General features: G+C 38.1%; 1 protein-coding gene across 2 annotated transcripts in view; it reads left to right on the top strand.

Moving 5' to 3' along the window:
• The window catches only part of LHFPL3 (LHFPL tetraspan subfamily member 3), a 686,319-nt gene that overhangs the window by 594,232 nt on the left and 65,206 nt on the right, over positions 1 to 26,881 (top strand). Inside the window, exon 3 of one of the 2 annotated variants that reach the window (XM_031938708.1) lies at positions 18,390 to 18,437. The exons of the other annotated variant lie outside the window; for it this stretch is intronic. Coding sequence (XP_031794568.1) covers positions 18,390 to 18,406 — 17 coding nt within the window. The 3' untranslated portion in view covers positions 18,407 to 18,437. The remainder of the gene's footprint in view (positions 1 to 18,389; positions 18,438 to 26,881) is intronic. 2 annotated transcript variants of the gene reach the window in all.

The following is a 26,881-nucleotide window of genomic DNA, read 5'->3' on the forward strand; positions in this document are numbered from 1 at the left end:
CCAGCACAGAGTGTGTCTACTATCTGAGTGCCATTGTGGCTAAAAAAAAAAAAAAAAAAAGAGGTTCCTTACCAGGAGATGGGCCAAAGAGAATGAATCCTTTGCCTCATAAAATAAGATAAACATTTGAAACTGTTGTAAGTCCTTTAGGTCTTCTACTTAAACAGTGACAGTGGAGGAAGGTAGAAAAGAGACAGAAAGTGCTAGGATTCACAGTTTTGAGATCATCCATGGCCATTAACTTAATTTTGGGTACTCTGACAACTTTTATATGATATCCAAAGAGTTAACATACTATAGCAAGAATTGAATCACTTTCATATTGACTTTCTTGCTATGTATTAAACTGAAAAACATAAGTCAGCTCAATAGAAGGATGGTTCATGGATTCTTCTTTCAAAGTCAGAGAGTTGGAGGGGTTTCATTGTGTGACCAAGACAGACCAACAAAGCATCATTTCAACCAATTTTTCTGTAGCACACTCTTCCAATGTTTTTGTTCATCCTCTTTTGAACAGTACATTTTCAATACCCTTCCTACAATGTGGAGTACCCAGAGTTCATTCATATAGAATGAATGTGGTGTGCATAGGGCAGAATATAAGGAAATCAACATCTCCCTCAAACTGAAGGTCTTTTTTCTAAGTTTCTTTTCATTATAATTTGAATTATTCCCATGACTGTTCTCTTTCTTTGAGATCTCTTATTTAACCTTGTGATAATAACAGTGGGTTCTTACTTGATTTTTAAAAATATGTCATTAATCCATTTGAAGATGACCTTGGGAAGGTTTTATATGGTTTCTATTTTATCTGTGTTGCTTCTGTTTACTTACTCCAATATATTTTAATTGTATCTACATTTCTAATTTTCAGTTTTGTTTTGTTTTTATTTTATTGTGTGTATATGGGGGTTTGAAAAGGGAAGGAGTATTAATTGTTTTTCTTTTCATTGATTTTGTTCAAGGGATCTGTGAGGATCTAGTTCCCATTGATCCTCTTATTTTGGTATCTTGACTAGAAAATTTGGTGTCTACTAATCATCATGGAAAAAAATAATAAAGACAATACATAAAACAGATAATGACATGCAATTGGATGGACAGCCTGTTGAATTAATCCATCAATACCTGTGATTCCCAGGATTACACATATACTTGGGCCAGACACTTCTGATGGGCAGTGAGCTACATCTAATATTGAATAGAAGAAAGAAAACAGGCTGGGTCAGATTTGATAAATTGTACATTGCTTTTAAAGATCCCAGATTTCTACCTGATTCCAAAGTCCATCATTTCAACAAGAATATTTTCTTAGTGATGCTATATCATGAAAAACCATGATTACATAGAGAAAATACATGGTAATATGTGGTAAATATATGTAAGTAGGCTGCAACATAATCTTGCCAATGATGAATTAGCAGCAAAAAGTGTCATAAGTCATATCACCAGGGACTTCTATATCCAGAGAAAAAGGTGAACTAGTGATTTAACAACAGTGAGGGATGGATAGTAGAGGTATTACTAGTGTAGTATTGTACTATTCACAAAACATTCAAAACTAAGAAGAAAGCCTCCATTATGTCAACCATCTTCCATAGAGAATTTATGGAAGAATATGAACAAAAAATTCACAGGATAGGAAAGCATGGATGGGTTTTGGCTTTCTGTACCCACACCATAGATCACAGATCCATGAGACATCAACGGTGGGTAGAAAGCTGTCCATTAAAGTTAGGTCTCAGACCCTTACTAGCAATATGACTCTAAACAAATCATTTTATCTCATTAGGCCCCAGTTCCCTCATCTGTAAAATGAGGGGGTAGAACTTGAAGACCTCTAAAATCTCCTCCAGCTGTAAACCTATTGTGTTATGAAAGTCTTCCCAGAAGTAGCAGAATTGCACTGTTTTAGCCACACATTCTTGCTCTGATCTATGAGTGATCCACACAATATGCATTTATGAAATGGCTCATTAAGAGTAAGGTTGAATTCTGTTGTCAGAGAACTAAGCAACTGCTGGCTGGAATATATGGGAATCACACTATCCCCTTAACCTTATTAACATCATTCTTGAACCTGTTTAGCTAACCATCTCTTCTGGGAGGAAGGGCATAGGGGCATCTATTTCTTGACTTATCTTTTTAACCCAAGGCTTGTTACCAGAGTTCAGAGATTTTATGAAGTAGTTTGAGACTGAGAGGTTTCTCGGTGATTGTTTCTTTGACTCATGCTCTGACCCAAAGTTCCCCCTAGGAACATCAGAATTTTACTAATTTCTAGCTCTCCCAAAGGGACCTTCAGTTTCCAAGGTATAGAAAATCAAGTGTCTTTCATCCAATAAAGAATACAGAAAGAACTCATAGTCCATCCCAGAAGCAATCGAGAAAGGTTTCCCTTTCAGTAAATCCTGCTTTTTCCTAAGCCACTACACTGTGAAAGTTACAAGCTTTGTCCTCTATGTTATATCCCATTTTAAGTATTCTCTGATTCTGGTCCTTCAATGATCCTTGACCCAGGGTTACTGGCCACACACATTGTTCTCCCTACTTTGACATGTTGCCCCCCGACTGCTACCTCCTTGGCTTCTTTCTCTCTAGTTAATGAAATCACAGTTCCATCCAAGGTGATATCAGTTCAAGTGGGACCTTAGAATAAACTACCCCCTGGCTTACAATAAGGCCCTGTCGCTTTACTGCCATGGTACCATCCTTCAGTTACTCCTGGGTCACCACTACTTTTTTGTCATCAAAGGAAGATGATGGAAAGGAACCGGCACTTATTAAGTACCTACTTTGGGACAGACACTGTGCTTAGTGCTGGGGCAATGCCCATTCAGTAATTACAGGCTAGGTAAGAATTGAGGCAAAAGTAGACCAAATTTGCCTTCACAAAAAAAGGAGAAAAAAAGAGGAGGAAAGGATTGGGGAAAAGAGAAGAAGGAGGAAGAGAAGAAGAAGCAGCTAACATTTAGATGGTCCCTACTATCTTCCAGAAAATGTGCTAGTGCTTTACAACTGTTAATTCATTTGATCCTCACCACAATCCTGTGAGATCAGTGTAGCTATTATCCCCATTTACATCTGAGGAAACTGAGATAAACAGAGGTAAGTGGCTTACCCAGGGTGACAAAGCCAAGAAATGTTTGAGATCAGGTATGAACTTCACTCTTCCCAACCATGAACTATGTACTATATACACTATGGTTCCACCTCATTGCCCCCACATCCATTTCCTACCACTTCTATTGCCACCATCTAATTCCTGCTTCCTCTGGAAGAAATATGACAACTCATTTGGAATAAAACAATCTGGTGCAACATGCTTTTGATCTAGGCAATAAATTTACATCGCCCCATGATGTCATTGGTCCTCTTCAAAAACAAAGGGCAAACAACAACAAATTTCTAGGTTTTTTGTTAATCAAATCCACAACCCTATCCTGCCAACACACAAAAGAACATTCAGAAGGATGAGAAGACTTCCTGATTTACTCATCTCGGGCCACAGTCCTCAGCCGAGTGAGATGACCAGATTCCATACATCTCTTCCCTTCCTCATGATATAAACAGTATCAGCACTTCCCTCTGAGTCTTTTCAGGATTGGAGAAATGCATTTCTACCCCTTTCCATGTACCTTGCTGAATCCTGTCATTGTGTTCATTTAGTTTTGTCAACTTTTTGTGACACCATTTGGTATTTTCTTGGCAAAGACACCAGAGTGGTTTGCCATTTCCTTCTTTAGTTTATTTGACTAAATAAACTAAAAAATTTATTTGAGGAAACTGAGGCAAACAGGGTGAAGTGACTGGTCTAGAGACCCAGGGCTAGTAAGTGTCTGAGGTCAGATTTGAACTCAGAAAGATGAGTCTTCCCGACTTCAGGGCCAGCACAATATTCACTGCACCACCTAGCCCCTCTTTCTGTCATAGAATCAGCTTACATAGTGGCCAGCCATGCAAATCACCCTCATGCTCAAAGGAGATTTATGAAATTCCTAGAAACAAGTGAGGAAAAGAAGTAAGGGTGGCTACCACTACAGGCCTGCCACAATGCCCTATTAAGGTCCTTGAAGATGTTTTATTCTTCTTTATATCTCCCATAACATCTAGCATATTACCTTGAATACTGGAGGAAATTTGGTGCAATGGAAAGACTACTTGATTTGGATTTGGATTGCAAGGACTCAGCATCTCTGCTCTGCCACTTATTACCTGTGTGACCCCATTCAAGACTCCATCTCTCTGGGTTTCAAGTTTCCTCATTATGAAATATGTATTGAATGAATGAATAAGTGAGTGAGTGAATAGCCGGCTTCCTAGACACTAGGGAGAGGAGACAGAGTGGTCCAGTAGGAGTCAAGATTCTAGAGTTAGAAAATTCCGGTTCAGATTCTGCCTTCAGTGCTTACTATCTGGCTGGAAATCTCTTAATTTCCCTGAATTTTGAGAAGGTTGGACGAAGACTAGCCACTGTGAAGGCGTCCATGCTGCCTCACAAAGAAAATCAAACCAAATGATACCCCTTTCCCAAGTTCTTTTTTCCAACAAGACTTAGCTGAAGTGCCCAGTAGAACTATTTTCAATAACCTGGCCATATAACCTATATAAATGATACCTTTCTACTGTTAGGAAAATTATTTGAATTTTTGCAAGCAGTTTAGCTATTTCTTTACAGTACATCAGTTGTTCATTTGCATTTAAATCAAGGCAGATCTTCGTATCTAAATTAAATGATGGTTTTATGTGGTTGGATGAACAACTTGAACATAAAAGGACACACAGAACTCAAATTTTATTATGTTTTTGTAAGAAGGATAATTAACCTCTGCATATCACAAATCCGTTTTGAATGCTAATGGCTTGCATGTTTATGTTTTATATTATATATTTCAGAATCTAAATACTATTGTGTAAATTACATGCAGCACACAATTTGCTTTTGCATCAGAAGGTTAAAACACAGCCAATGGCACATGGAAATGTATTATTTTGACAGAGTAGTGTGGATTGGAGGTCACACCTTAAAAACAGATTTCCCACAAAACCTCAAAATATCCATTTGTCTTAAGAAAATATCATAATGACTGGTGAGAAATGTAAAGCTATTTACATTTCTGCTGTGAAGATGAATTAAGGTGGGTGGGATAGAATTTTCGTTATTCTGCAAGGCCGGAGAAAATGAAGGCAGGGAGAAAAGAAAGATATGCTCTCTTAGGGAAGTTCCAGGAGGTCACTAGTACCCTGGGAGATGGCAGAAGACCAAAATGCCTGAAGAAAAAGAAAGCCACTTCCTAAAAGAAATCCAAGGAACATTTCCAGTCTTTTAGCAGATGAGAGGAGGACAATGAGGCAGGATTAAATCCGTAACTTTGTACCAAAATAATGTCTTGTGTAGGGTCTGGTCTTTAAAACACATTTTAATTATCTGATTCAGAAAGCACCCCTTTCATGTCTACTATGGTCAGTGCATAGGGTAGGAAGGCCAGAGGCTACATGTCAGGAAACTACAGGTCACCATCATCACTTCCTTCTGAAAAACTGGTATTTCCATTCAGTTGGCATTCCGACAAATGGCATTCTGCTGCATGGACTATGGTTCAGCTGAGGCAGATTTTGATTAGACGGCATGAAAATTGACCAAAAATTAAAAAGAAAAAGATTTCCATACAAAAGGAATAGTAGCTCCTCATAATTAGGAATGCTTGTGGTTCGGACAAATCCAATTAATGGGATAAGAGACAGAGGGAAGAGGAAACTAGAAGTTGAAAACAATCTGTCCCAGATACAGGTGTTCAGGAAGAGGGAATAACCTGTTTCCCAGAGAGCCCAGCTCATGACCCTCTAGAATAGCTACAACACTGCACACCCAGGGAAGAAATAGAGTGGAGAGAGAGGTAGGTCTTCCCAGAAAGGAGCCAGAGTAAGATCCTGAAGGTGGCAGCTTAGGTCTAGATAAGGAGACCATAAGGTGTGGAAACACTAAGCCAGAGTGTATAGTAAGAACCCCCCCCTCTCTCTCTTTCTCTCTCTCTCTCTTTCTCTCTTTCTCTCTCTCCCTCTCTCTCTTTCTCTCTCTCTCTGTCTTTCTCTTTCTCTCTCTCTCTTTCTCCCTCTCTCTCTGTCTCTCTGTTTCTCTCTCTCTTTCTCTCTCTCTCTTTCTCCCTCTCTCTTTCTCTCTCTCTCTGTCTCTCACTCTCTTTCTCTCTTTCTCTTTCTCTCTCTTTCTCTCTCTCTCTTTCTATTCCTCTCTTCTCTCTCTCTATTTCTCTCTTCTCTCTCTCTCTGTATTTCTCTGTGTCTCTCTGTGTCTCTCTGTCTCTGTCTCTCTCTGACTCTCTCTCTTTCTCTCTCTCTCTCTCTCTCTCTCTCTCTCTCTCTCACACACACACACACACACACACACACACACACACACACACATTGACTTTCTGCCCATGGTCACCCTGCCCTAGTTATAAATTTTATATAAACCCAAGTAAACTTTTAACTGGAACAATGGATAGGAGAGAATTAAGAATCAGCGCAATACCATGGAACATAAAAAGTAAAGACGACATGAAAAAGGTATAAATTGAGGAAGAATTTCTTCCCTGGAAGCAGAGAGTCTTTTGTAAAGATTGTGTATGGTCTGGCAATGAAGGAAGAACATGGGATCTCTTCTCAGGGGATAATGAGGGCTTTCCTAATGTTATTTCTGATTTATTTGTACTGTATTTTCCCACTAGATATAGTTGAAACACTATGTTATCCTCCCATACCAAGAACATTGTTGTGAGGATTATAGCAATAAATACAAGAAATATCTATTATGCTACTGCTGTGTGCATGTCACTATTCCAAGTGCTAGGGATAATATAAGTGGTCCAAATAAGACCCAGGCTTTGATTTCAAGGAGCTTACAGCCTTACTAGGAATAATACACTAGTACAGAAGCATAATACAAAAAATTCATGAGGTCACAGTGAATTTAGTTGTAGAAGGAAACTCAGAAGCCAACTTAGTCTGATTTCCTCATTTTCACAGCGTTTCAAAGCAATATGTGAGATCATTACCAAGTGGGGAAGGAGAAATGAGAATGGCCAAGGAAATCAGGGAAGGTTTCCTGGAAGAGGTACAAATTTGATAGGTATGGCAATTTTGATAATTAAATCTAATTCATTGCTTGAGATAATAGCTAATATTTATGTAGCAGAATTTGTGGCAGCTGGGTAGCACATAAAATAGAGTTCTGGTCTTGGAGTCAAGAGGACTGAGTTTGAGTCTGGCCTCAAACACTTGGGTAAGTCACTTAATCCTATTTGCCTCAGTTTCTTCATCTATAAAACAAGCCGGAAAAGGAAATGGCAAACCATTTCAATATCTTTGTCAAGAAAACCCCAAATGGGATCTCAAAGACTCAGACATGATTAAAATGACTGAACAACATTTATACAGTGCTTTAAGATTGGCAATACACTCTACATGTGTTATATCATTTGATCCTCACAACAATTCTGGAAGGTAGATTATTATTATTATTATTATTGCCCTTTACAGGTGAGGAAACTGAGACTATGATTTGTCCAGGGTCACATAATTAGGAAGTATGTGAGGAAGGATTTTAACTCAGGGGTTCCAAATTTCAAGTCCACCATTGAAGTCACCTCAGATTCTACTGTAAATGCTGCATTCTCTGAATAACCAAACCTTTATTACTTAAAAATAAAAATAAATATCTTGGAGCATTGTTCCCTATGAAAGGTCTCTGGAATCACATTCATTTTTACTAGAATTCTATTTTATTTCTGTTCCTTTTATGCCTGCCTTCCTCAGCTAGGTTCTAAGGGTCCAGTGGTCCACGCAGTTGGAAGAAGAAAGAATCACTCAGTTTCTGCAGGTTCACCTATTATCTACTATAACCAAGAAAGCAGGAGCTTAAACTACAGCATACTAAATTCCCAAGGTTTATTGTAGATCATTCCAGAAGATGAAAATACATACTAAAAAAGGAAACTCTGATGTATTTTTTAAGTGCCAAATGAATAAGACATCTGAGCACTCAAGTATGTGCAAGGTAAATGGACATTTAGCAAATGTACCTACTTTTCTGAGTGGTATATTATAAATAAATAAACTTACATACTTAATCCCAACATCAAAATGGGCTCATCAGTTTGACAAGACTGGATTATTTTCATGACAGTAAGTCCTCTGTGTCATTACTACACAAAGGCAAGAATATGCATGAATTCTGGGTCCACTGCCCAATAGTCATAGATAATAAACACATATTAAGTGACTGTCATATACCAGGCATTGTGCTAAGCACTGAGGAAATAAATGAAAAAAAAAAAAAGAAAAGACAATTCTCCCCTCAAGGAGCTTATATTCTACAAAAGGAAGCTGAAAGAGGCATGGGAAGGGGAACCTGAATAGCTCCTACTAGAAGGAGTCAAAACTAAGCAAAGCAGCTGACATGCTGAAATAAAGCTAACTGCAAAATTCTGCCTCCAGAAAGGGAAGCATAGAGAGCAGTTTGATGCTCAACCTTCCAATAAAAGGGAAGAGGCAAATGAGGATGCTGAGGTGCTGAATGTCAACATAGAATCAGTCTCCATGAAGGTGAGATTTCAGGTGATGAACTTATCCTGGGGAAAGCAAGATTTTCATGGAATCAAAACTAGGCAAAGAAGCTGATGGGAATACATGGTATGAAATGTATTTATATCAAAAACATGTACATCAATGATAACTATGTTTAAAGCAGCCATTTGTGTAGGAGAAAAGATGTTTCATAGACCTGTTGATATTATCTATCAATTATAATACTCCCTAACATTTATAAATCACTTAATGTGCCAGGCACTGGGTGAAGCAATTTTGATCTCATTTAATCCTCACAACCATCCTGAGAAGTAGGTGCTATTATTAACCTCATTTTACAGTTAAATTGAGGTAAATAAAGATTGTGATTTGCCCAAGTTCACACAGCTGGTAAATTTCTGAAGCTCAATATGATCTCAGATCTTCCCAAGGTGGCACAGTAGATAGAGTGCCAGACAGGAGTCAGGAAGATTATCTTACTGAATTCAAATCAAGCTTCAGATACTTTCTAGCTGGGTGACACTGGATATGTCACTTAACCCTATTTGCCTCAATTTTCTCATCTGTAAAATGAGCCAGAAAAGGAAATGGTAAAAACATTTCAGTATCTTTACCAAGAAAATCCCAAATGGGGTCATGAAGAGCTATTACTGAAAACAACTGAACAACAGCTTTTTGGCCCCAAACACATCATTCTATTCACTGAGTGACTTACTTACCCCAGTAGAATAGAAGCTCTTTGAAGCTCAGAACTTTTCATTTTTTTAAAAATTTGCATTCTCTATGCCTATTATGAATGATAGGGATAGGGACCAGGCATCTGATCTGTTGGTCTACAAAACCCTCAGTTGAGGAAATTTCACTTCCCAATGCAGGTCAGCATTTTCTTTTTAATTTATAATTTAGATTTTGACTAAAGCACAAAAATTATCAGTGACTAGCATACTTGAATCTAGACCATCCTAGCTTAAAAACTCCATCCCTCTCCACTAGACCATACTGTCTTTCCCTTGGCAGAAAGAAAAAATTTAAGAAGTATTTGTTGAAATTATATTTTGCTTTTAATGGTCGCTTCCCTACATTCTCCCAGATATTTCAAATGTTTTTATGCTAATTACATTTCCTTTTTGTTCCCCTATTCTAAGATTAGAATGAATTCCACAATGCTGAAAGAATTCATTTTAAAATGGGTCCTGAACACATTTATCTCAAATATGTCACTTTTTAGCTAATCAATAAGAGAATACTGTGCTCTGCCAAATCAAAACCAGTCTACATTCCTATGGTACCCACGAGTGATACCATTTTGATCCCAAACAATTGTTCAAATTGCTATCGCATCCCAATTTTCAAGTTTATTTCCTTCTTCTTTCTCTCTATATCCCTTCTTTTATTTCTACTACTCCCTGGATTTTCTAATTTCTACTCTTTGTTTTTCTTCCCTGCCTATGCCTTAGACCCATCTATAGCTCTCATGGGCAACTGTTCAGCCCCAGTAATATTTATGTCCCAAAGTGCTTTGGTATGGGATTTCTTCTTCATTGGTGGAGAGGAATATCCTGCTCTGCATGAAGGATGGAGTAGAGTTGTTGAGAGTGGAAGAGCTTCAGTTCTCAGTCAGTCCCTACTTTGGGGATGCTTTAAGTGGGAGTCTCCCCAGGTGCTTCTGGCTCCTCCCACTAAAGGAAAAGAAGGCAGGAGGAATAGTGGGAAGAAGAAGGAAAGGGAAGGAAGGAAGGAAGGAAGGAAGGAAGGAAGGAAGGAAGGAAGGAAGGAAGGAAGGAAGGAAGGAAGGAAGGAAGGAAGGAAGGAAGGAAGGAAAGGAGGGAGGGAGGGAGGGAGAAGAAAGGGAAAAAGAAAAAAAGAGAGAGCTCTCAATGAATGAGAATCATTAGATTGTAAGCTCTTTGAGGGTTTTTGCCTCACTTTGTCTCTCCAACACTTTGTAAAGTGTCTGCACATAGCAGGAGTTTAATATATATTTGTTGATGGATAAATGATAGAAAGGCCTTAATGTTTTAAGTCAATTATAGGTTCTCAGCTAAGAAAATGGAAAGAGGAGAAGCCATGGGAGGTTTGAGGAAGGAGGAAAGTGGTTGGAAAAGCTGCTGCAGTGAATGAGATAGTTAATTGATGAAGGCAAAATTGAAAATATGTTATCAAGAAGAATCCATGTCTCAGAGAGAACCAGAAGATGGGAAAAATGTTTATGGTGAAGCAAGCTTGGCACCTACAGAGCAGGAACTCCAGAAAGCAAACCCTTTAAGTCCCAAGTCCCATACTTTTCCCAATTATATCACTGCTTCTACAAGAAGAAATGCTTTCCCCTTGACCTTACTTTAAAATCTCTGGGAGTCTCATCTCATGAAATGTGTGCCATTGCCTCAGCCACAATTAGGATTGCACATATAATCTTTTGAACAAAATGTAATCTTTTCTGGAGTCAAAGAAGCCTTTCAAGGGTTTGTAGTTAAGACCTTGCCACAAAGGTGACCTAGATTGAAGTCATAATAGGAATAATATATTAGACTTCAAGCTCATCTGCTTAATTCTTCTTTACTTTTATTCCATCAAAGTGGTCTCATCCACATAACTACAGCTGTTACTGCTTCTCCTGACAATCCTAATTCTAGCTTTTGATTCATCTAGCCTGGATTTCCCAGGCTATAGTCTGCATATAAGTTAAATAAGTGAGGTGACAAGAGATTGTTTTGTTGCACTCCTTTTCCTATCTTACACCCATCTTTTGTTCCAAGCTTTGCTTCTTGTGTCTACATCAGCCTAATCCTTTGTGTTGCTGCCTTTCTCCTCCTCTGGGAGACTCTGTCTCTCTCTGTATCAGGATGCTTGGAACAAACAAGCCCCGCAGCTCCTGCCAGTGAGGGAGCAGCTGACAAGACACTGACCACAGTAATACTTCTCATGGGTCTCTACGAGTACTAGAGAGTAGGGAGGAAGCAATCAGGGCCCTTTGTAACCTAGCCCATTTCCACCTTTCCCATCTCCATACACTTTTCTCCCTGCCACATATACTTCAATGCAGTGATATTGGTCTCCTGTCTGTCTTACAAACCAGATCAGATCCAAGCATTTTGTTGAATTGTTCCCCAGACCTAGAATGCTCTCCCTCTTCCACTCCAATATTGAAATACCTGGATTCCTTTGAGATCCAACTAAAATTTCCTCTTGTTCTGGAGACCTTCCTGAGCCCTTTTAATTCTAGTTCCTTCCCTCTACTAATTATTTCCTATTTATCCTGTATATAACTAGCTTTGTATAAATTTGTTGTCAATTTGACTCCACCAACAGCTTGAGCTTTTTCCTCGATTTGTATCCCCAGTGCCTGGGACATAGTAAGCATTTAATAAATCTTTATTGGTTGATTGATTGAGGCTAGCATCCACAGACTGATAAACTGATCATTATTTGATATTGATATTTTTTAATTGTTTGGCATAGAATAAGCATTGTGGTAATCTTAAGAAATGTATGGGCAAACTTTTGACATGTTGGCAGCCACCCACAGTCACCATGTGTGTCATACAGTCTCTGAGAGACAAGTGAACTTTGTGAAGAGTATGAGGTTGCTTGTGGGGAGAGAGATGAGTTAAAGGCTAAAAAACAGGGACAGGGCAATATTGCTGCCATTTTTTGCCTTGGATCTTCTCCTGAATTTGCATTCTGATATGTTTTAAGGATTCCCAACAGTTTGTGTCAATGTAGATTCGTGACTTGGCTATTGCAATACTCTGATACAGTCAGAAACAGTATGGGGAAGCAACTAATGAAGTTAGATCCAATTTGGTAATAGTCATTTGCATTATATAGGCTCAGTTTTCATTTGGTTTCTTGTCCATGAGCATACTAATATGAATAGTTAGCATTTATATCACTATTTAAGACTTGGAAAGTATTTTTAAAATATAATCTCCTTTATTCATAACCACCTTGGGGAAGGAAGGAGCTATTATTATCTTCATTTTACAAATGAGGAAACTGAGGCACACAACTGTTATGTAACTTTCTGAGGTAGGTTTTGAATTCACTCCTTCCTGGGATTCCATTCTAGGGTTCCATTCCCTGTGTCATCTAATTCTTCCTAGTACCAGGAGAGGTGCCAGAATGAGGTGGGAAAGGATTCTCTCATTTCTTCTTAATTTTTCTCTTTCTCCCTTCCCTCATCAGTCTTTTTATATAACTAGCCATAATAGAAATGAAGCATGTTTTTTATTGTTTGTTGAGTTATTGAATAAAATTTTATGTTCTGTGTCGGTAATTTTCTAAGTAAATGAGTGGATCATTTTATATTTCTTTTAAAAGAGAAAAAGGTAAATTAAACTTTACATATATGGTTTTAAATTGATTGCATCTCATTGTGAGTGAATGACCCTCAATGGAAATGTTTCTTTCCTGTGACACTAGAAAAAGCAAAACCAAAAGGAAAAAAAAAAACAGAAAGCCTAGTCTCTGTGGATTGTGATACTTGTTATATTCTATTTATTGTGCTGCTCTAAAATTCTATCTGGACCCGTGATTTCTTTGCTTCAATGAACTCTGTAGGAGGAAGCTTCCCTATTTGAGACAGATGGTGGTGTAGTGGATAGAGCCCTGGACCCCGAATGAGAAAGATCTGAGTTCAAGTCCAGTTTCAAATACGATGGCTCTGGACAAATCATTTAACCTCAATCTACCTCATTTTCTTCAATTCTCCAATGGATATCTTACACAGCCTACCTCAAAGACTTGTTGGGAGGATGAAATATGATAACTACTACTGTCTACTGCCTCACTGATAGAGACATTGCAAGTCCATCCAATCTTCCCATTTTACAGATGAGAAAGCAAATCCAAAGGGGGACAAAAAATCACACACAGGTTATAAATACTGAAACTGCTCATGAATAACGTGGGTTCCCACAGAAGATAATGAGTTTTACATGACTCCAGATTTTTAAGAAGAAGCTAAATGGTCATTGGAAAGGTTGTCCTACAAAGGCTACTATGCTTGGACTAAATAGCCTCTGGAGTCCTTGGATCCCAATCCAAAGGACAATTAGGCGTTTTCCCCAGAGTTTGGAATATAACCTGAATTTTCTCCAGGTATCCAGCTCTGAAAAGCCTACCTAGTGGTTTGGCAGGCAGGGAATTTGCCTAGTTTTTTGGGGGGGAGTTATCTCCACCACAACCTCAAATTCATCATTTCTGTTGTTCTACCTTCACTGTTTTCAATAGTATTTTATTTTCCAAATACATGTAAAGAAGCTTTCAACAATTATTTTTGTAAGACTTTGTGTTCCAAATTTTTTCTTCCTCCATCCCTTATATTTAACCAATATCAGATTGTTTGCCCCACTCCCCAAGACAGTAAACAATCTGATATTGGTTAAATACGTGCACTCCTTTTAAATATATCTACTTGGTTGTTTTCGAAGTGGACCAATGACATCATGGGTGATATTCATACTTGTCCATGAATTTGGATTAGAATGAGGCAGTGTTGCACAAAGTCATCAGCTTCACTCTCCCTTCCAGAGTCATTAGAGTCCAATAGCAGGACAAAAATCACTATGACTGGCAATGACCCAGGATGTAGTGAATGCTCTTGGGATCTTCAATGCTCCAAGCTGGAAATGTCCCATAGCACCCACTTCAGTCACTTTCATGACAGTTGTCCTTGTCCATCCATTCCACCAGGAAAAGTCTCCACATGTCCACCCCTAATTCACCAACAGGTTTCAGGCCTATAAGAGACCTTCTGCTGGTTTAGCCCATCTGTCAAGGTGGCTTACCAGGATGTGGCTGCTGTACCTGCCATGGCTCCTTGGTGAAAATTGGATGAAAATGGACACCAAAGATTGATGATCAGCCCCAAAAAGAGTGTGATGGGCCCTCACAGAAAAGGTGTTAATACTCCCTGAATACCCCATACAATCCCATTATTTTTGTACTGCATATTTAGAGATATTGCTGGTTGATTCATTTTTTTCTAATATCCTTTCTATTATTTTGAATGAAATGATTCCATGCAGATCCAGTACAGAGCTCTGCATTCTTGGATCAAATGTTATTCTTCTCGCATAAATCCTTTAGAAGACAAGGACTCAGACTCTCCTGAATATGAGCTTACTTTGGTATCATTTACTTCAAAGCCATGTTGTATTTTCCATCTTCATTATAATTTAGTTAATTACTTAATAATTCTGTCTAACTATCTCTATTTGTACAAATACTAATTAGACAGTTTTCCTGGTTAGAAATACTTTTGCTTATGTATCTATGTACCTCTTTGCTTCTTTTTCCCATTTGTATTTTTGCATGAACTACATACATGTTAATCTCCCCAGTACTCACACATACAACAGGTGCATGAAGCAGTTCAGCAAGTCTCTCTTCTTAAGACATTGCACCTATGATTTGTGCTTTTCAAACAATACCTGGGCATTGGATGGAATCCAATTCAGCATTTGAAGACATACTTTTCCAGCCAGGTAGTTAACAGTACTTTGCACATAGTAAGCACTTAATAAATGCTTAATTCAGTTATTCATTAACTCAGCTTAGGTTTTATCACCTTTAAAAGGAAGGGGTGAGGTATAAAATATTGTTATTCTATCATTTTCCCCTTTCAGATGAAATAAAATCATTCACGAGAATGCTTAAAGTTTCCACAGTCAGAAGAGCCCTCAACATTTCTGAAAGAGTCAAAGGAGGGGGGTTGTTCCCCAGATTGAAAATCCTATTGACCAGGAGGAACCTATTAACCCAAACTTTCTACAATTTTCTAAATGTATGAGTAATGCTATATTAATCAAGCAACCAATGGACATTTATTAAGCACCTCCTTATGCAGTCAGTGTGCTAAATACCAAGGATACAAAGACAGAAGAACAACAGTACTTGCTCTCAAGGGACTTACATTTTTAAAAAGTATACCTACCCAACAAGAGCTTACAATCTAGTCAGCTGCTCATTTCAAGGAGGATTTGGCTTAGGATGGATTTTCATTTCCATACAGTCAAACATTGTCTTCATAAATAAATGGGAGCTTAAAAGTTTAAAAGATTTTTTTCTTTTTTTTTTAAGCTAAGTAAATTGACTCTTGGGTCCTGTCTTCCACCTGAAAACGCTAGAGTCATTTCAACTCATCACTTCCAAACAATCACCACGTCAACTGTTCATTCTTTTGAGAAAAGCTGGATAAAAAGGACAGAGATACAGAAAGAGATCAATGGTATTAGCATTATTCAAAAGCTTTCTTCCACTTAAAAGTGACAGAATCACACAAGGAGTGAAATGATACTGGGGAGCTGGATGATGCAGTGAATAGAGTACTGGCCCTGGTCAGGAGGACCTGAGTTCAAATCCAACCTCAAACACTTAACACTTCCTAGCTGTGCGACCTGAACAAGTCACTTAACCCCAATTGCCTTGAGGGAAAAAAGGAACTAAGAGATAGTATTAAAAGAATTAGAAGAACCCTTAGCTCAGGAAAGCAGATAAATGAGGCTAGGAAAAAATAATAGGAAAATGGACATATTAAGAGATAGAAATAAGCTAGAAATATAAGGCCCCCAGAAATAGAAATAAGCTAGAAATAAAAGGTCCCCAGAAATAGAAATAAGCTAGAAATAGAGGGTCCGCAAAATCATAGGATCTGTCCCCAAAATTATAAGATCTCTGTGCTAGAAGGAACCCAAGAGATTGTCTGATCCCTAAACAGGATTCTCCTCTAAAAATATTTATAAGTGGTCATCTTTTCTATCAGATTTCTATCAATAGGTAATCACTAGTACTCATCAGTTGGGGAATGACTGAAGAAATTATAGCACATGAACAATAGCAATGGAATAATGCTGTGCCACAAGAAACAATGAAAGGCAGTTTCAAAGAAAACTGGAAAAACTTAAATGAACTAGTGTAGAATGGAAGAAGGAAAGCCAGATCAATTTTTACAGGAACATCACCACTGTAAAATCAGGTAATTTAAAAAAAAAAAAAAAAAAAGAACTCTGGATCAGCAAAATGACCAACCTTCATTCCAGAGGACTAAAGATGAAGCATGCTACCTACCTCTTAAGGGGAGATAGTGGACTCAACATATCGACTGAAACATAGCTTTTGGATATATTCAATGTAGTAATTTGTTCTACTTTTTATACATATTTATTATACAGATGAGACTGGGTTTGGATTTTTTGTAGGGTGGGAAAGAGATAAGAAGGAGAGAAAAGTTTGTTCAATAAAAAATTCAATTTTAAAAATTAAATTCAAAGCAATCTACTCCGTCTTTGGACAGATCTACTTGTGAAGAGCTTGTTCCTTTTCAATTGTTGTTCTTCAGTCATGTCTGATTCTAGTTTTCTTGACAGATACTGGAGTGGTTTGCCATTTCCTGCTCCAACTGATTTTACAGATGAGGAACTGAGGGAAACAGGGTAAAATGACTTGCTCAGAGTCACATAGCTAGGATGTGCCTATGGCCAGATTTGCATTGAGGAAGAGGAGTCTTCCTGACTTCAGGTCTGGTGCCATTCCCTGCACTGTGTAGGTAGCAATCTTCAATTGTTCTTTTACTTTTTTTTGGCAAGGCAATTGGCATTAAGTGACTTGTCCAAGGTCTCACAGCTAATAAGAGTAAAGTGTCTGAGACCAGATTTGAACTCAGGGATCATTCCTTACATCATATCTAAACTGGCTTTTCTTCAACCTTCTCCCCTAAAGCTTCATTTTGTCTTTTGGGAACAAGAAGAATAAATTACAATCCCTCTTCCACAGAATAACAAGCAAAATATTTAAGGAAAGCCATCATATTTCTCCTAACTTTCCTTTTCTTCAGACTAAATATTTCTACTTCTTCCAAGGGCTCCTCATCCATTATTATCTTAAGTCTCTTTCCTCATTCTGGTTACTGTCCTTGGATACCATCCAACTTATCAATGTGCTCCTAAACTTTGGGGCTCAAAACTGAACACTAATACTCCAAATATAAGCTGATCAGGATGGAATACCGAATGACTCTTAGACCCAGATACTCTCCTCCTCTTAATCCAGTCGAAGACTAGATTAGCTTCTTTGGCCTCTCTAATACACTTATTGACTCACACTGATCTTGTAAGTCATGAAAATTCTCAGTGGCAGGAAATTCATTTACAAAAGGCTATATTTAATACCAGGTGGCTTCAAACAAGGAAACTTTTTAAATGGGTTATTTTACATATGTAAATCTGAGATAATCAATATTGAAAGAAAAATTAAAATGTATCTTTAAAAATGTTCTTACAGAAACATAAATGATACTGTTGCCAATTTTGCAGAAATTATGAGTACTACATATGAACACAGAGTAATGTGTATAAATAAATAGTGTCTATGAAAAATGAACGTTCACCTCAGCTATTGACTTTCCATCACAAATAAACATTAATCAGGAGAGTCGTGTTATTTTTGAGTGAGGGTGAGAGGGTGACTGCTCATAAAAGGAGCCAACTGGAGGCTTAAATTTCAGTGCTAACCCAGAGGGCAGATGTGTGCCCACACTGAAGCATAACAATCCCCCAGAAAATGTTTCCATGCTGTGGTTCTGATGATGCTTTTCTCCCATTGGCTTCTTGGCTTGCCATAAGTTCTGTGCTTCTGGTTAAGTTCCTGTTCTCTGGATAAGCCACAGGCAATTTTCTATCCCCTTGTCTTCTCACACCGAACAGGATACCCCAAAATGAGCTGTTTTTAACCTTAAAAAACCCCCACTATGTGAAATCTCTATTTTACCTTAACCATTTTGTTTTTCCCTCCTAACCTGTCAGATGATGGAAATGCTTAAAACAAACTAAGGTAGTATGAGACGGAATCATGTAAGTGTGAGCATGGCACCCCTGGGGGCTACGCTGGTTTGTATGCTTCCGCTTAATTATCCTGCATGTCTTTTCTGCTTTTCTCCTGAGATTCCTGCATTAGGCGCTTGACGCTTAGAGAGCATGAGCCGTCCACTGCTTTTAAGCAATAGATCCTGCGTCTCTATTCCTAATTTTATGTGTTTTTAATGACATCATCCCTCTCTGACAATCCCTGGCACGTGTGTAAGAGCCAAAGTGCTTGCAGCTGTAAGCCTGGCACCTTCTGAATGAGGTGGGGGAGGTGGGGGGAAGGCCGGTAATCCCGAGGGGTTGTGTATAGTTACTGTCTTCTGACAACAAGCCCCCCAGATCAACCTTCCTTAGAATTCTGCTCCTGTGTTCCTTGCTGCTCACTGCGACATACTTCTCCATAGTGTGGATACATATCATACAAGCTTCTTCATGCAGCTGATCATCCTATACAAAAGCCCTTTGGTATGTGGTACGCTCTTACAGGGGCTTCTATCCCAAGGAGATTATGATTCTTTGTAAGGGTAGATGCTATATGAATAAATATATAGATAATATATTTTAATATATGTGTGTATATATACATATATATATATATATATATATATATATGCCATGATAAAGAGTTGAAATGAGCCATGGAGAAAGTATATTCTTTTTACTTGTTTAGCTTCTATTGGTTAGTGAGAAGCAACATTATGGGATAGAGAAAGGGTCAAATCCGGAAGACCTGGATGTGCATCCATGAGCAAATCTCTTAACATTTCAGTTCTTCAGGAAATTCTCTGAGACAATAAGATATTTGCAATGAGTTGCAGAACCACAGCATTGGAAAAAGTGAACACATCACAAGTTCCCTAGACCATTAAACCAACAAGTATAACCAAAATGCATACATATTTATATTTGTATGAATACAAAATACACATATGCATAAATGTGTAATATATGCATATATATTTATGTGTGCATTCATTGTGTTTATAAGTGTATAACTTATGGTGTTAACAAAAACTAGACCTATGATTTCAGAATTCATTAGTAGAGAAAATTCCCAGAAAAGGAACATACAGTATCAATGAAGATCAGCCCCTGTTCTGCAGTTTAGACTTTTAGAGAACTTCCTTTTAGGTCCTGAGAGATTAATGTTTTGCCCATTGTCATAATTAGTATAAGTCAGAAGAGGAACGGAGAAAAACAGGGACAGAGAGAGAGGTAAGACCAAGGAGAGGGAGAAATAGATTCAGAGCCAGAGAGACACACAGAGAGAAAGCATCATCTGAGCTTCCCAGACACAAACATGTAAATCTTTCTTATATTCTTTGATTCTGCTTAAAATGGGGGACACATTAAGCCAAAATTTGTATATGCTTTCCCCAATTTAGGAAAAAAGTTTTTCTCAGATGATAGGTTTTGAGCTGAAATGGGTATTAGAAGCCCCTAAGTCCAACCTCTTCATTTTATGGATGAGGAAACTGAGGCTTGGAGCATTTAAGTTATTTGCTCAGGGTCACACAACTAGTATTTGATTTAAATTCAGGTCTTCCAGGTTCTTTCTGACTCTTAAGTTCAGTGTTTTATGTATCATACCATGTTGCTTTACAAAAATTTGGTTGTAAGTCTGTCACTTGGATTTGCATTTTTTAATATAAAAACATATTTTAAATGGTGATTAAGTTATCCAGCTAGCCCCTGCAAGCCAATTAACTCATGATATAATCGTACTCTAACAGTACAAGTCAGGGAACAGAGAACCACATTGGTACAGTTTCTCCTTGCTTTTCATGGTGCAGCTTCCTATGAACAATTTTGAAATGGACTGTTGGTCTTTGTATCCCTTTCGCTCCCTTTCTGTATCCCTCTCCTAACATCCCTCTCACCACCTTACCCATGCCCTCATGCTGTTCTAAACCAATGGTGTCAAACTCAGATAAAAATGGGGGCCACTAAATCATTTATAAAGATCCCTTGAAACCAAATATTGACTTAGAAAATCATACCTTTATATTATACATATATATTATTAATACTTCAATATATCAAAAAGGGATAGGAATGTCACTTTTATCTGGTTTGGACTACACATGAGACTGTTCATGGTTCATGTGGTTCATGGACTGTTTTTGCCACTTACCATGGCAGCAACTCAGAGCCAATCCATGATCCATAATAACCAACCTTTGCCTTCCCAGTCACAAATCCCATTCCCTCATCTTACAAAGTATCAGAAAGACAGCAATTGGACTGAATTGATTCATACTGAGGGATTCTTAACTAGTCCACTGATATTTGAATTCTTAAAGGAAGATTGCTTTGTTAACCCCATATCAACACTTAATTCAGGGGAGTGGGGAGGCAAAAAATCTGCCAGTCCTGCCTAGCAATCTGACCCTGTTTTTAGCCCCTTTTCTATTCCAGTTTTTTTTTTCTTTTAGAAGCAAATAGATGGCACACTAGATAGAATGCTGGTTCTAGAATCAGAAAGACCTGAATTCAAATCAGGGCCTCTCTACCCTGGGCAAATGACTTAAATGTTCCATGCCTCAGTTTCCTGATCTGTAAAATGAAGATGATAACAGAATCTATTTCATAGGGCTGTTGTGAGACTCAAATAAGATATCTTGTAAAAAGTGCTTAGCACAGTACCTGGCACATAGTAGGTACTTTATAAATGCTTATTCTCTTTTCTTTCACTTTTACTTAGGCAATTATGTGCATTGAAAAGAGTATTGGATCTGGAATCCTCAAATACTTATTATCAGTATAATCCTGGACTAGTCACTTAAACTCTGCCTGCCTCAGTTTTCTCATCTCTAAAGTAGGCATAATAATAGTATCTCCCTGTGAAGATAAATGAGATAATATTTATGAAGCCATTTGTAAGTCATAAAGTGCTATCTTAAAAGTAGCCACTGTTACTACGTTTATTTTTTTCTAAATTTCTTAAAAGTTCAATTTTTTTTTCATAGCACCTCCAGGGTAGGTTCAGTCATGAATAAGAGGAAGAAATCAGGACATAATCAGCAGCCATCAGGAATTGTTAATCTAGAGTCTTTGAATTGTCTTCCTTTGTGATAGTATGCACTTTACTTCATATATTTAAATACATTATTCTGAAAAGGATTCATAGAATTCACCTAATAAGAGTCCATAAATCAAAAGCCCCTGATGTATGTGAATGGGCTATTTTTAATTTGGATATTGTAAGTCATGGATAACCTACATATTCAGTCCCAAATGTGGATTTTATAAATTCATATTTATAAAATAGATAATTTAGAGAAAAGAGTGTTCCTTACTTTACAAAAGGATATATTGTGAGATTATTTTAACTATGTGATCACCCTGTGCATTTAAATTGTTTCTCTGTTCAAATATTCAGTACATCAACAATACTTTAGCAATAATGTCCCTCTTCTGTAAAAATGGAAAAAGTATTTCTTGGTTAAGTACTCTTTGCTTTTCTTAAGCCCTCACACAAGTTTGGGGTGTGCAATAAAAAGGATTAGGGTGAGTTTTACAGTTTCGTTCTCCTAAATAACCTGAACTTAAAAGACTACTATCCCTCAGAGACAAAGGTTTCTCTTTGACTCACAAGAAAAAGAGAAAATGTCAAAGTCCACAGCCCTAATTTGACACAGGAAGGAACTGTACCCCAGAGATACTCAGAGACTTGCTCAAAGTCACACAGAAGATCTCTAGGGATCCCCAGTACAGGATTCTGTCACTCCTTGCACCTCTTGAGACTTTGAAAAGTTGGTAGAAAGCTTTGATAGAAGGAGCAATGAACTGAGGATCAAGAAATCTAGATTCTAGTACTAGTTCTACCTGTGTGACTTTAAGAAAGCCACTTCATTTCTCTAGACCTGTTTCCACATTTATAAAATGGAAAGATTGGATTAATTGATCTGTAAAATCTTATGGTTATAAGGACTTAGATGTTTCTCATACTGTTGACTCTCAATATAAAGGAATACAAGACTCAATTTTTTTTTGCTGAGGCAATTGGGGTCAACTGACTTGCCTAGGGTTACACAGATAAGTGTCTGAAATCAGATTTGAACTCAGGTCCTCTGGACTTCAAAGCTGATGCTCTAACCACTGCACCACCTAGCTGCCCCAAGATTTAATATTTTAAAAGATGGGTCTCTCTGTAGGAATAATGGAAAATATGGAGCTGAGGCTATTAGCAATGAGAGTCACTTATGGAAAAACCTTTATGCTCCCTAATAAGATCCTTGAAATGAGAATTAGAAAGCATGGGGAAGAATAGGGGGAGAGAGAGAGGGAAAGAAAGAGGGAGAAATAGAGGGAGGCGGAGGATTGAAGGGAGAAAGAGATGTCTATATTGTTTTTAAATATATTACCAAAAATTTATAAAAATATGGATATATCCCTTACTTTGAACTGTTGGCATATTATCAAAAAGTTACATATGTCAGTATTTTTTTTGAGAACTTAATCCTATGTTAAGTGCATTGAAGTAATTTGCTTTTAAAGTAAATCCTTCTTCTTTTTCATAAAGCAAAGAATCACACTAATTCATCACATTTGTAAATCCAGGTTTTCATCTATCAGGCTTGAGTTAAAGCAGGGTACAAGCAGGTGAGAAAGTCTACCTCTCCAAATCTCCCTTTATTATCTCTGACGGTCAGCATTACTCAGTCACATGAAGGATACTTTGGGATGTGACAGTAATGTAGCAGAAGGGACTCACCCTTACACTCTGTACATACAAGTTAGTGATTTCCCTACTTGTTCCATCTTTTTGGTTTGCTGCTATTAAAATGGGGGCAAATACAGACCCTTCTCCCTTTTCTCCTGTGACAATAATACTAATAGCATTGGGGAGAGGTGATGCTATTCCTGAACAAAGCAAACATCTAGTCAGCCTGTTAATAATATTTTTGCATGGAAACAAGAATTTGTAGAACCAAATTGCATTCTGGTTAAGAACAAGATTACCAAGCTCTTCTCATACAAATGCTTCTGTTACACACCAGGGGGATTTGAGGATTATCTGTGTCCTATTCCATTCTTTGGTTTGGGTTTGGTATTTTGTTGGACAATCATTGTCTTGATGGGACCTCTAGTGATCACATTTTTAACTGCAGGAAATCTGGAGAAAGAAAACAACAGCATCTCAGAAGTGTCTGATGGCCATGAGGCCGGGGTGGGGGACAATTGAATCCAATCAATATTTAATATATACCTACTATGTGCAAGACAGCTTGCCACATGACAGGAATTGCACATATTGACATGACAAAGGTCATTCTCTCATAGATCTTACAATATAATGGAGTAAGGTATAGTATAAATATTTGTTGTTCAGTCATTTTTTCAGTGGTGTCTGAATCTGTGATTACATCTGGTATTCTTAACAAAAATATTACAGTTGTTTGCCATTTTCTTCTTCAGCTCATTTTAAAATGAGGAAACTGAGGCAAATAGAGCTAATTGAGTTACTCCGGGTCACATAGCTAGGAAGTGTCTGAGGGCAGATATAATAACTACATATAGGCTCTGGATTTGTTGTCCAAAGACGGGTTCTAATCCTAGCTCTCTTGTTTTCTATGTGAACTTAGATGAGTCAATTAATCTTTCTGAAACTCAGTTTGGTTTTGTGTAAAATGAACTGAAATAGCAAATGGACCAATATAGCTTAGCCACATAATGTTGAAAGGTAGTAACTTGTAAAAAGACTGGAAAAAAAGAAACAGGTCAAATTATAAAGAGCTTTAAATGCCAGAGGAGTTTATATTTGACCCTAGAAGTAATAGGAGGCCACTGGGAGTTTATTGAGTAGTGGAGTAAATGAAGAATTAACATGCAGGAATGAAACTCTAGGTGAGGTTAAGTAGCATCAATCAGCAGTGAACCCAGTCATTACAATTTCATGATTTCTTCCAGAAGCATTTGACAGTTTGCTAATGCCCTCCTCAATTTACGTAGCTCTGTGTTATATTTCCCCCAGCAAACTCTAAGTTCCTTGACATCAGAGACCATGGCATTATTTTTCTTTCTATCACTAGCACCTTACACATAGTAGGTGTTTAGAAAATGGTTTTTTGAAGTGTCTGTTAGAAATTGGAGCTGAGAAAACAAATGGTAGAAGTTGCCCAGTGCTGAAAGTTATAGGAGCAGATAAGGTGGCAACTTGGGGGAGGGTGCTATTGATTGCCCATGACCCAGTGGCAGCAGCCAGGGAAGCCCCTGACATGACCAGGCAGTAACGTCATAGAATGGAGAATATAAGTAAATATCGTAGAGTCCCAAATTTGTACAGATGAGGTTGAGAATCAGACAAGTGCTCGATTCCACCACTTCATCTGTTTTTGCTTTTTGATTTCAGACATACTTTCCCAACCTAGGAGCCCTACTCCAACAGCCAATCTTTGTAATCATTTTAGCCCCTTGGATTTAGTGACCCACAGATATCCTGGTTTCAGCCTGGTCTAGATTTTCCTTTTAACCTAGTTTCCCCCTAAATTTGGCCCCCACCTGTTCTGCCTGAGACATGATCTGCCCTTTCCTCCAGCCTAGGAAAGTGACACATGTCCTGGGCACAACATAATTGACTATAGGGTTAAATCCAAGTAGGGACAGGAAAGAAGGTTTAACAGGGTTGATAAGAATGGGAGAACAGAGATCTGAGGGACCAGTGGTCACCATGAGGACTAAGAACAAATATGGGGAAACGTGGAAATAATCAGAAAGCAATTTGGAGAGTCCAAGATCTTAAAGGCAGAGCATTTTTGAAAGGAGGTTTTATGACTAAGGCAGGGCAGCTGGGTGGCAGAGTGAACAGAATGCTAGACTTGGAGTTAGGAAGACCAATCATTTTGACTTCAAATCTAGCTTCAAACATTACTAAGCTGGGTGACCCTGGGCATGTCACTTAACCCTGTTTGCCTTCATTTTCTCATCTGTTAAAAAATGAGCTGGAGGAAAAAAATGGTAAATCACTCTTTGAAGAAAACTCCAAATGGGGTCATGGAGAGTAGACAGGACTGAAAAAAGAACTTAACAACAAAGTACTAAGATGTGAGTAACTAGTTGAGGGTTAAAACAAAGCTGAGTCCAGAGAATAGCAAGTAAGCCAATTGGCTAGAGTGCAGAGTACTTCAAAGGGAGTTACATGGAATAAGTCTGGAAAAGCAAATTGTGACAGGATTTAAATGCTGAGCAGCAGTGTTTGGGGACCCCACCTCTCTGAAGCAGGCACCTTAGCTCCCTCTATTCAATACTGTTCCCACACTTCACCACTTCTGAAAGAGAACTCGGGCTAGGAACAGATTGTTTTTAAAGAGGTCACATTGTTCCTTTGACTAATTTGTTTTTTGCCATGACTGTGAGGGAAAACTCACTGGAGAGAGCATTATCTTCTGAAAAAGAAATCTTTCTCTGGAAGGAGAAATTAATTCTGGGGAGGACAGGGAGAACAGGAAGCACAGTGGCCCATCTTGGGCACATTTCCTCTCAGTGGTCTTCCATCCATGAGCCCGAGGCTGCTGGTACATCACTGATTTGCCTTGTATCGCTTGGTACAGAAGGCAAACCTCTCGGATCCAAATTGTGGTTTTATTAGACATTAAGAGGTAATGGTCTATAGCCTTATTTGGCATTAGAGTATTATTATTAACTATGTAGTGGGGCCCTCTCTAGGCCTCTGTTTACCCTCTAAAACCTTCTTCATAGAGTTGTTATGCTTTTGCTCCTTCAGGACAGGGCTATGTTAAATTTGTTTTTGGAATCTCAGTGCCTGGTACATAGTGTGAACTTGTATGTGAAAAGTGAAAAGGTAAAAGTAAGTTGTTGATCATTGTTGTTCAGTCGTTTCAATTATGTTTGACTTTTTGTGGTCTCATTTGGGGTTTTCTTAACAAAGATATTGGAAGGGTTTGCCATTTTCTTCTCCAGTTCATTTTACAAATGAGGAAACTGAGGCAAACAGTGTTAAGTGACTTGCCCAGAATCGAACAGCTAGTAAGTATCTGAGATGGGACTTGAACTTAGGAAGATGAGTCTTCCTGCCTCCAGACCCAATACGTTGTGCATTATGGCATCATCATAAAGTATTTTGTTAACTATTAAATACTATACCCAGCCAAGACAGCATTACCAATGGTCTTTGATAAGGATTTACATTTTCCCTCCATTTCCAATGAACCTTTAGAGAACTGATGACATTTCTACCCCCCCCCCAAGAAAAATGGAAATAAAAGTGCTTTTCAGTCCATTCAAGGTCATGATAGAATCAACAATTTTAGAGCAGAAGTAGACCTTTGAGATTGTCTCATTGGACTCCCCACCCAGTTCAATTCATATAACTTCTTCACAGTCATCATGTATTTGTTACTCTGAGTGAACAGGACATAAACTTTGATGAGCACAAGCTAATGTATAGTCCCAGCGCTTTACCTTCTCAC

This window comes from Sarcophilus harrisii, chromosome 5 (assembly GCF_902635505.1).
Source record: "Sarcophilus harrisii chromosome 5, mSarHar1.11, whole genome shotgun sequence".
Classification (NCBI taxonomy): Eukaryota; Metazoa; Chordata; class Mammalia; order Dasyuromorphia; family Dasyuridae; genus Sarcophilus; species Sarcophilus harrisii.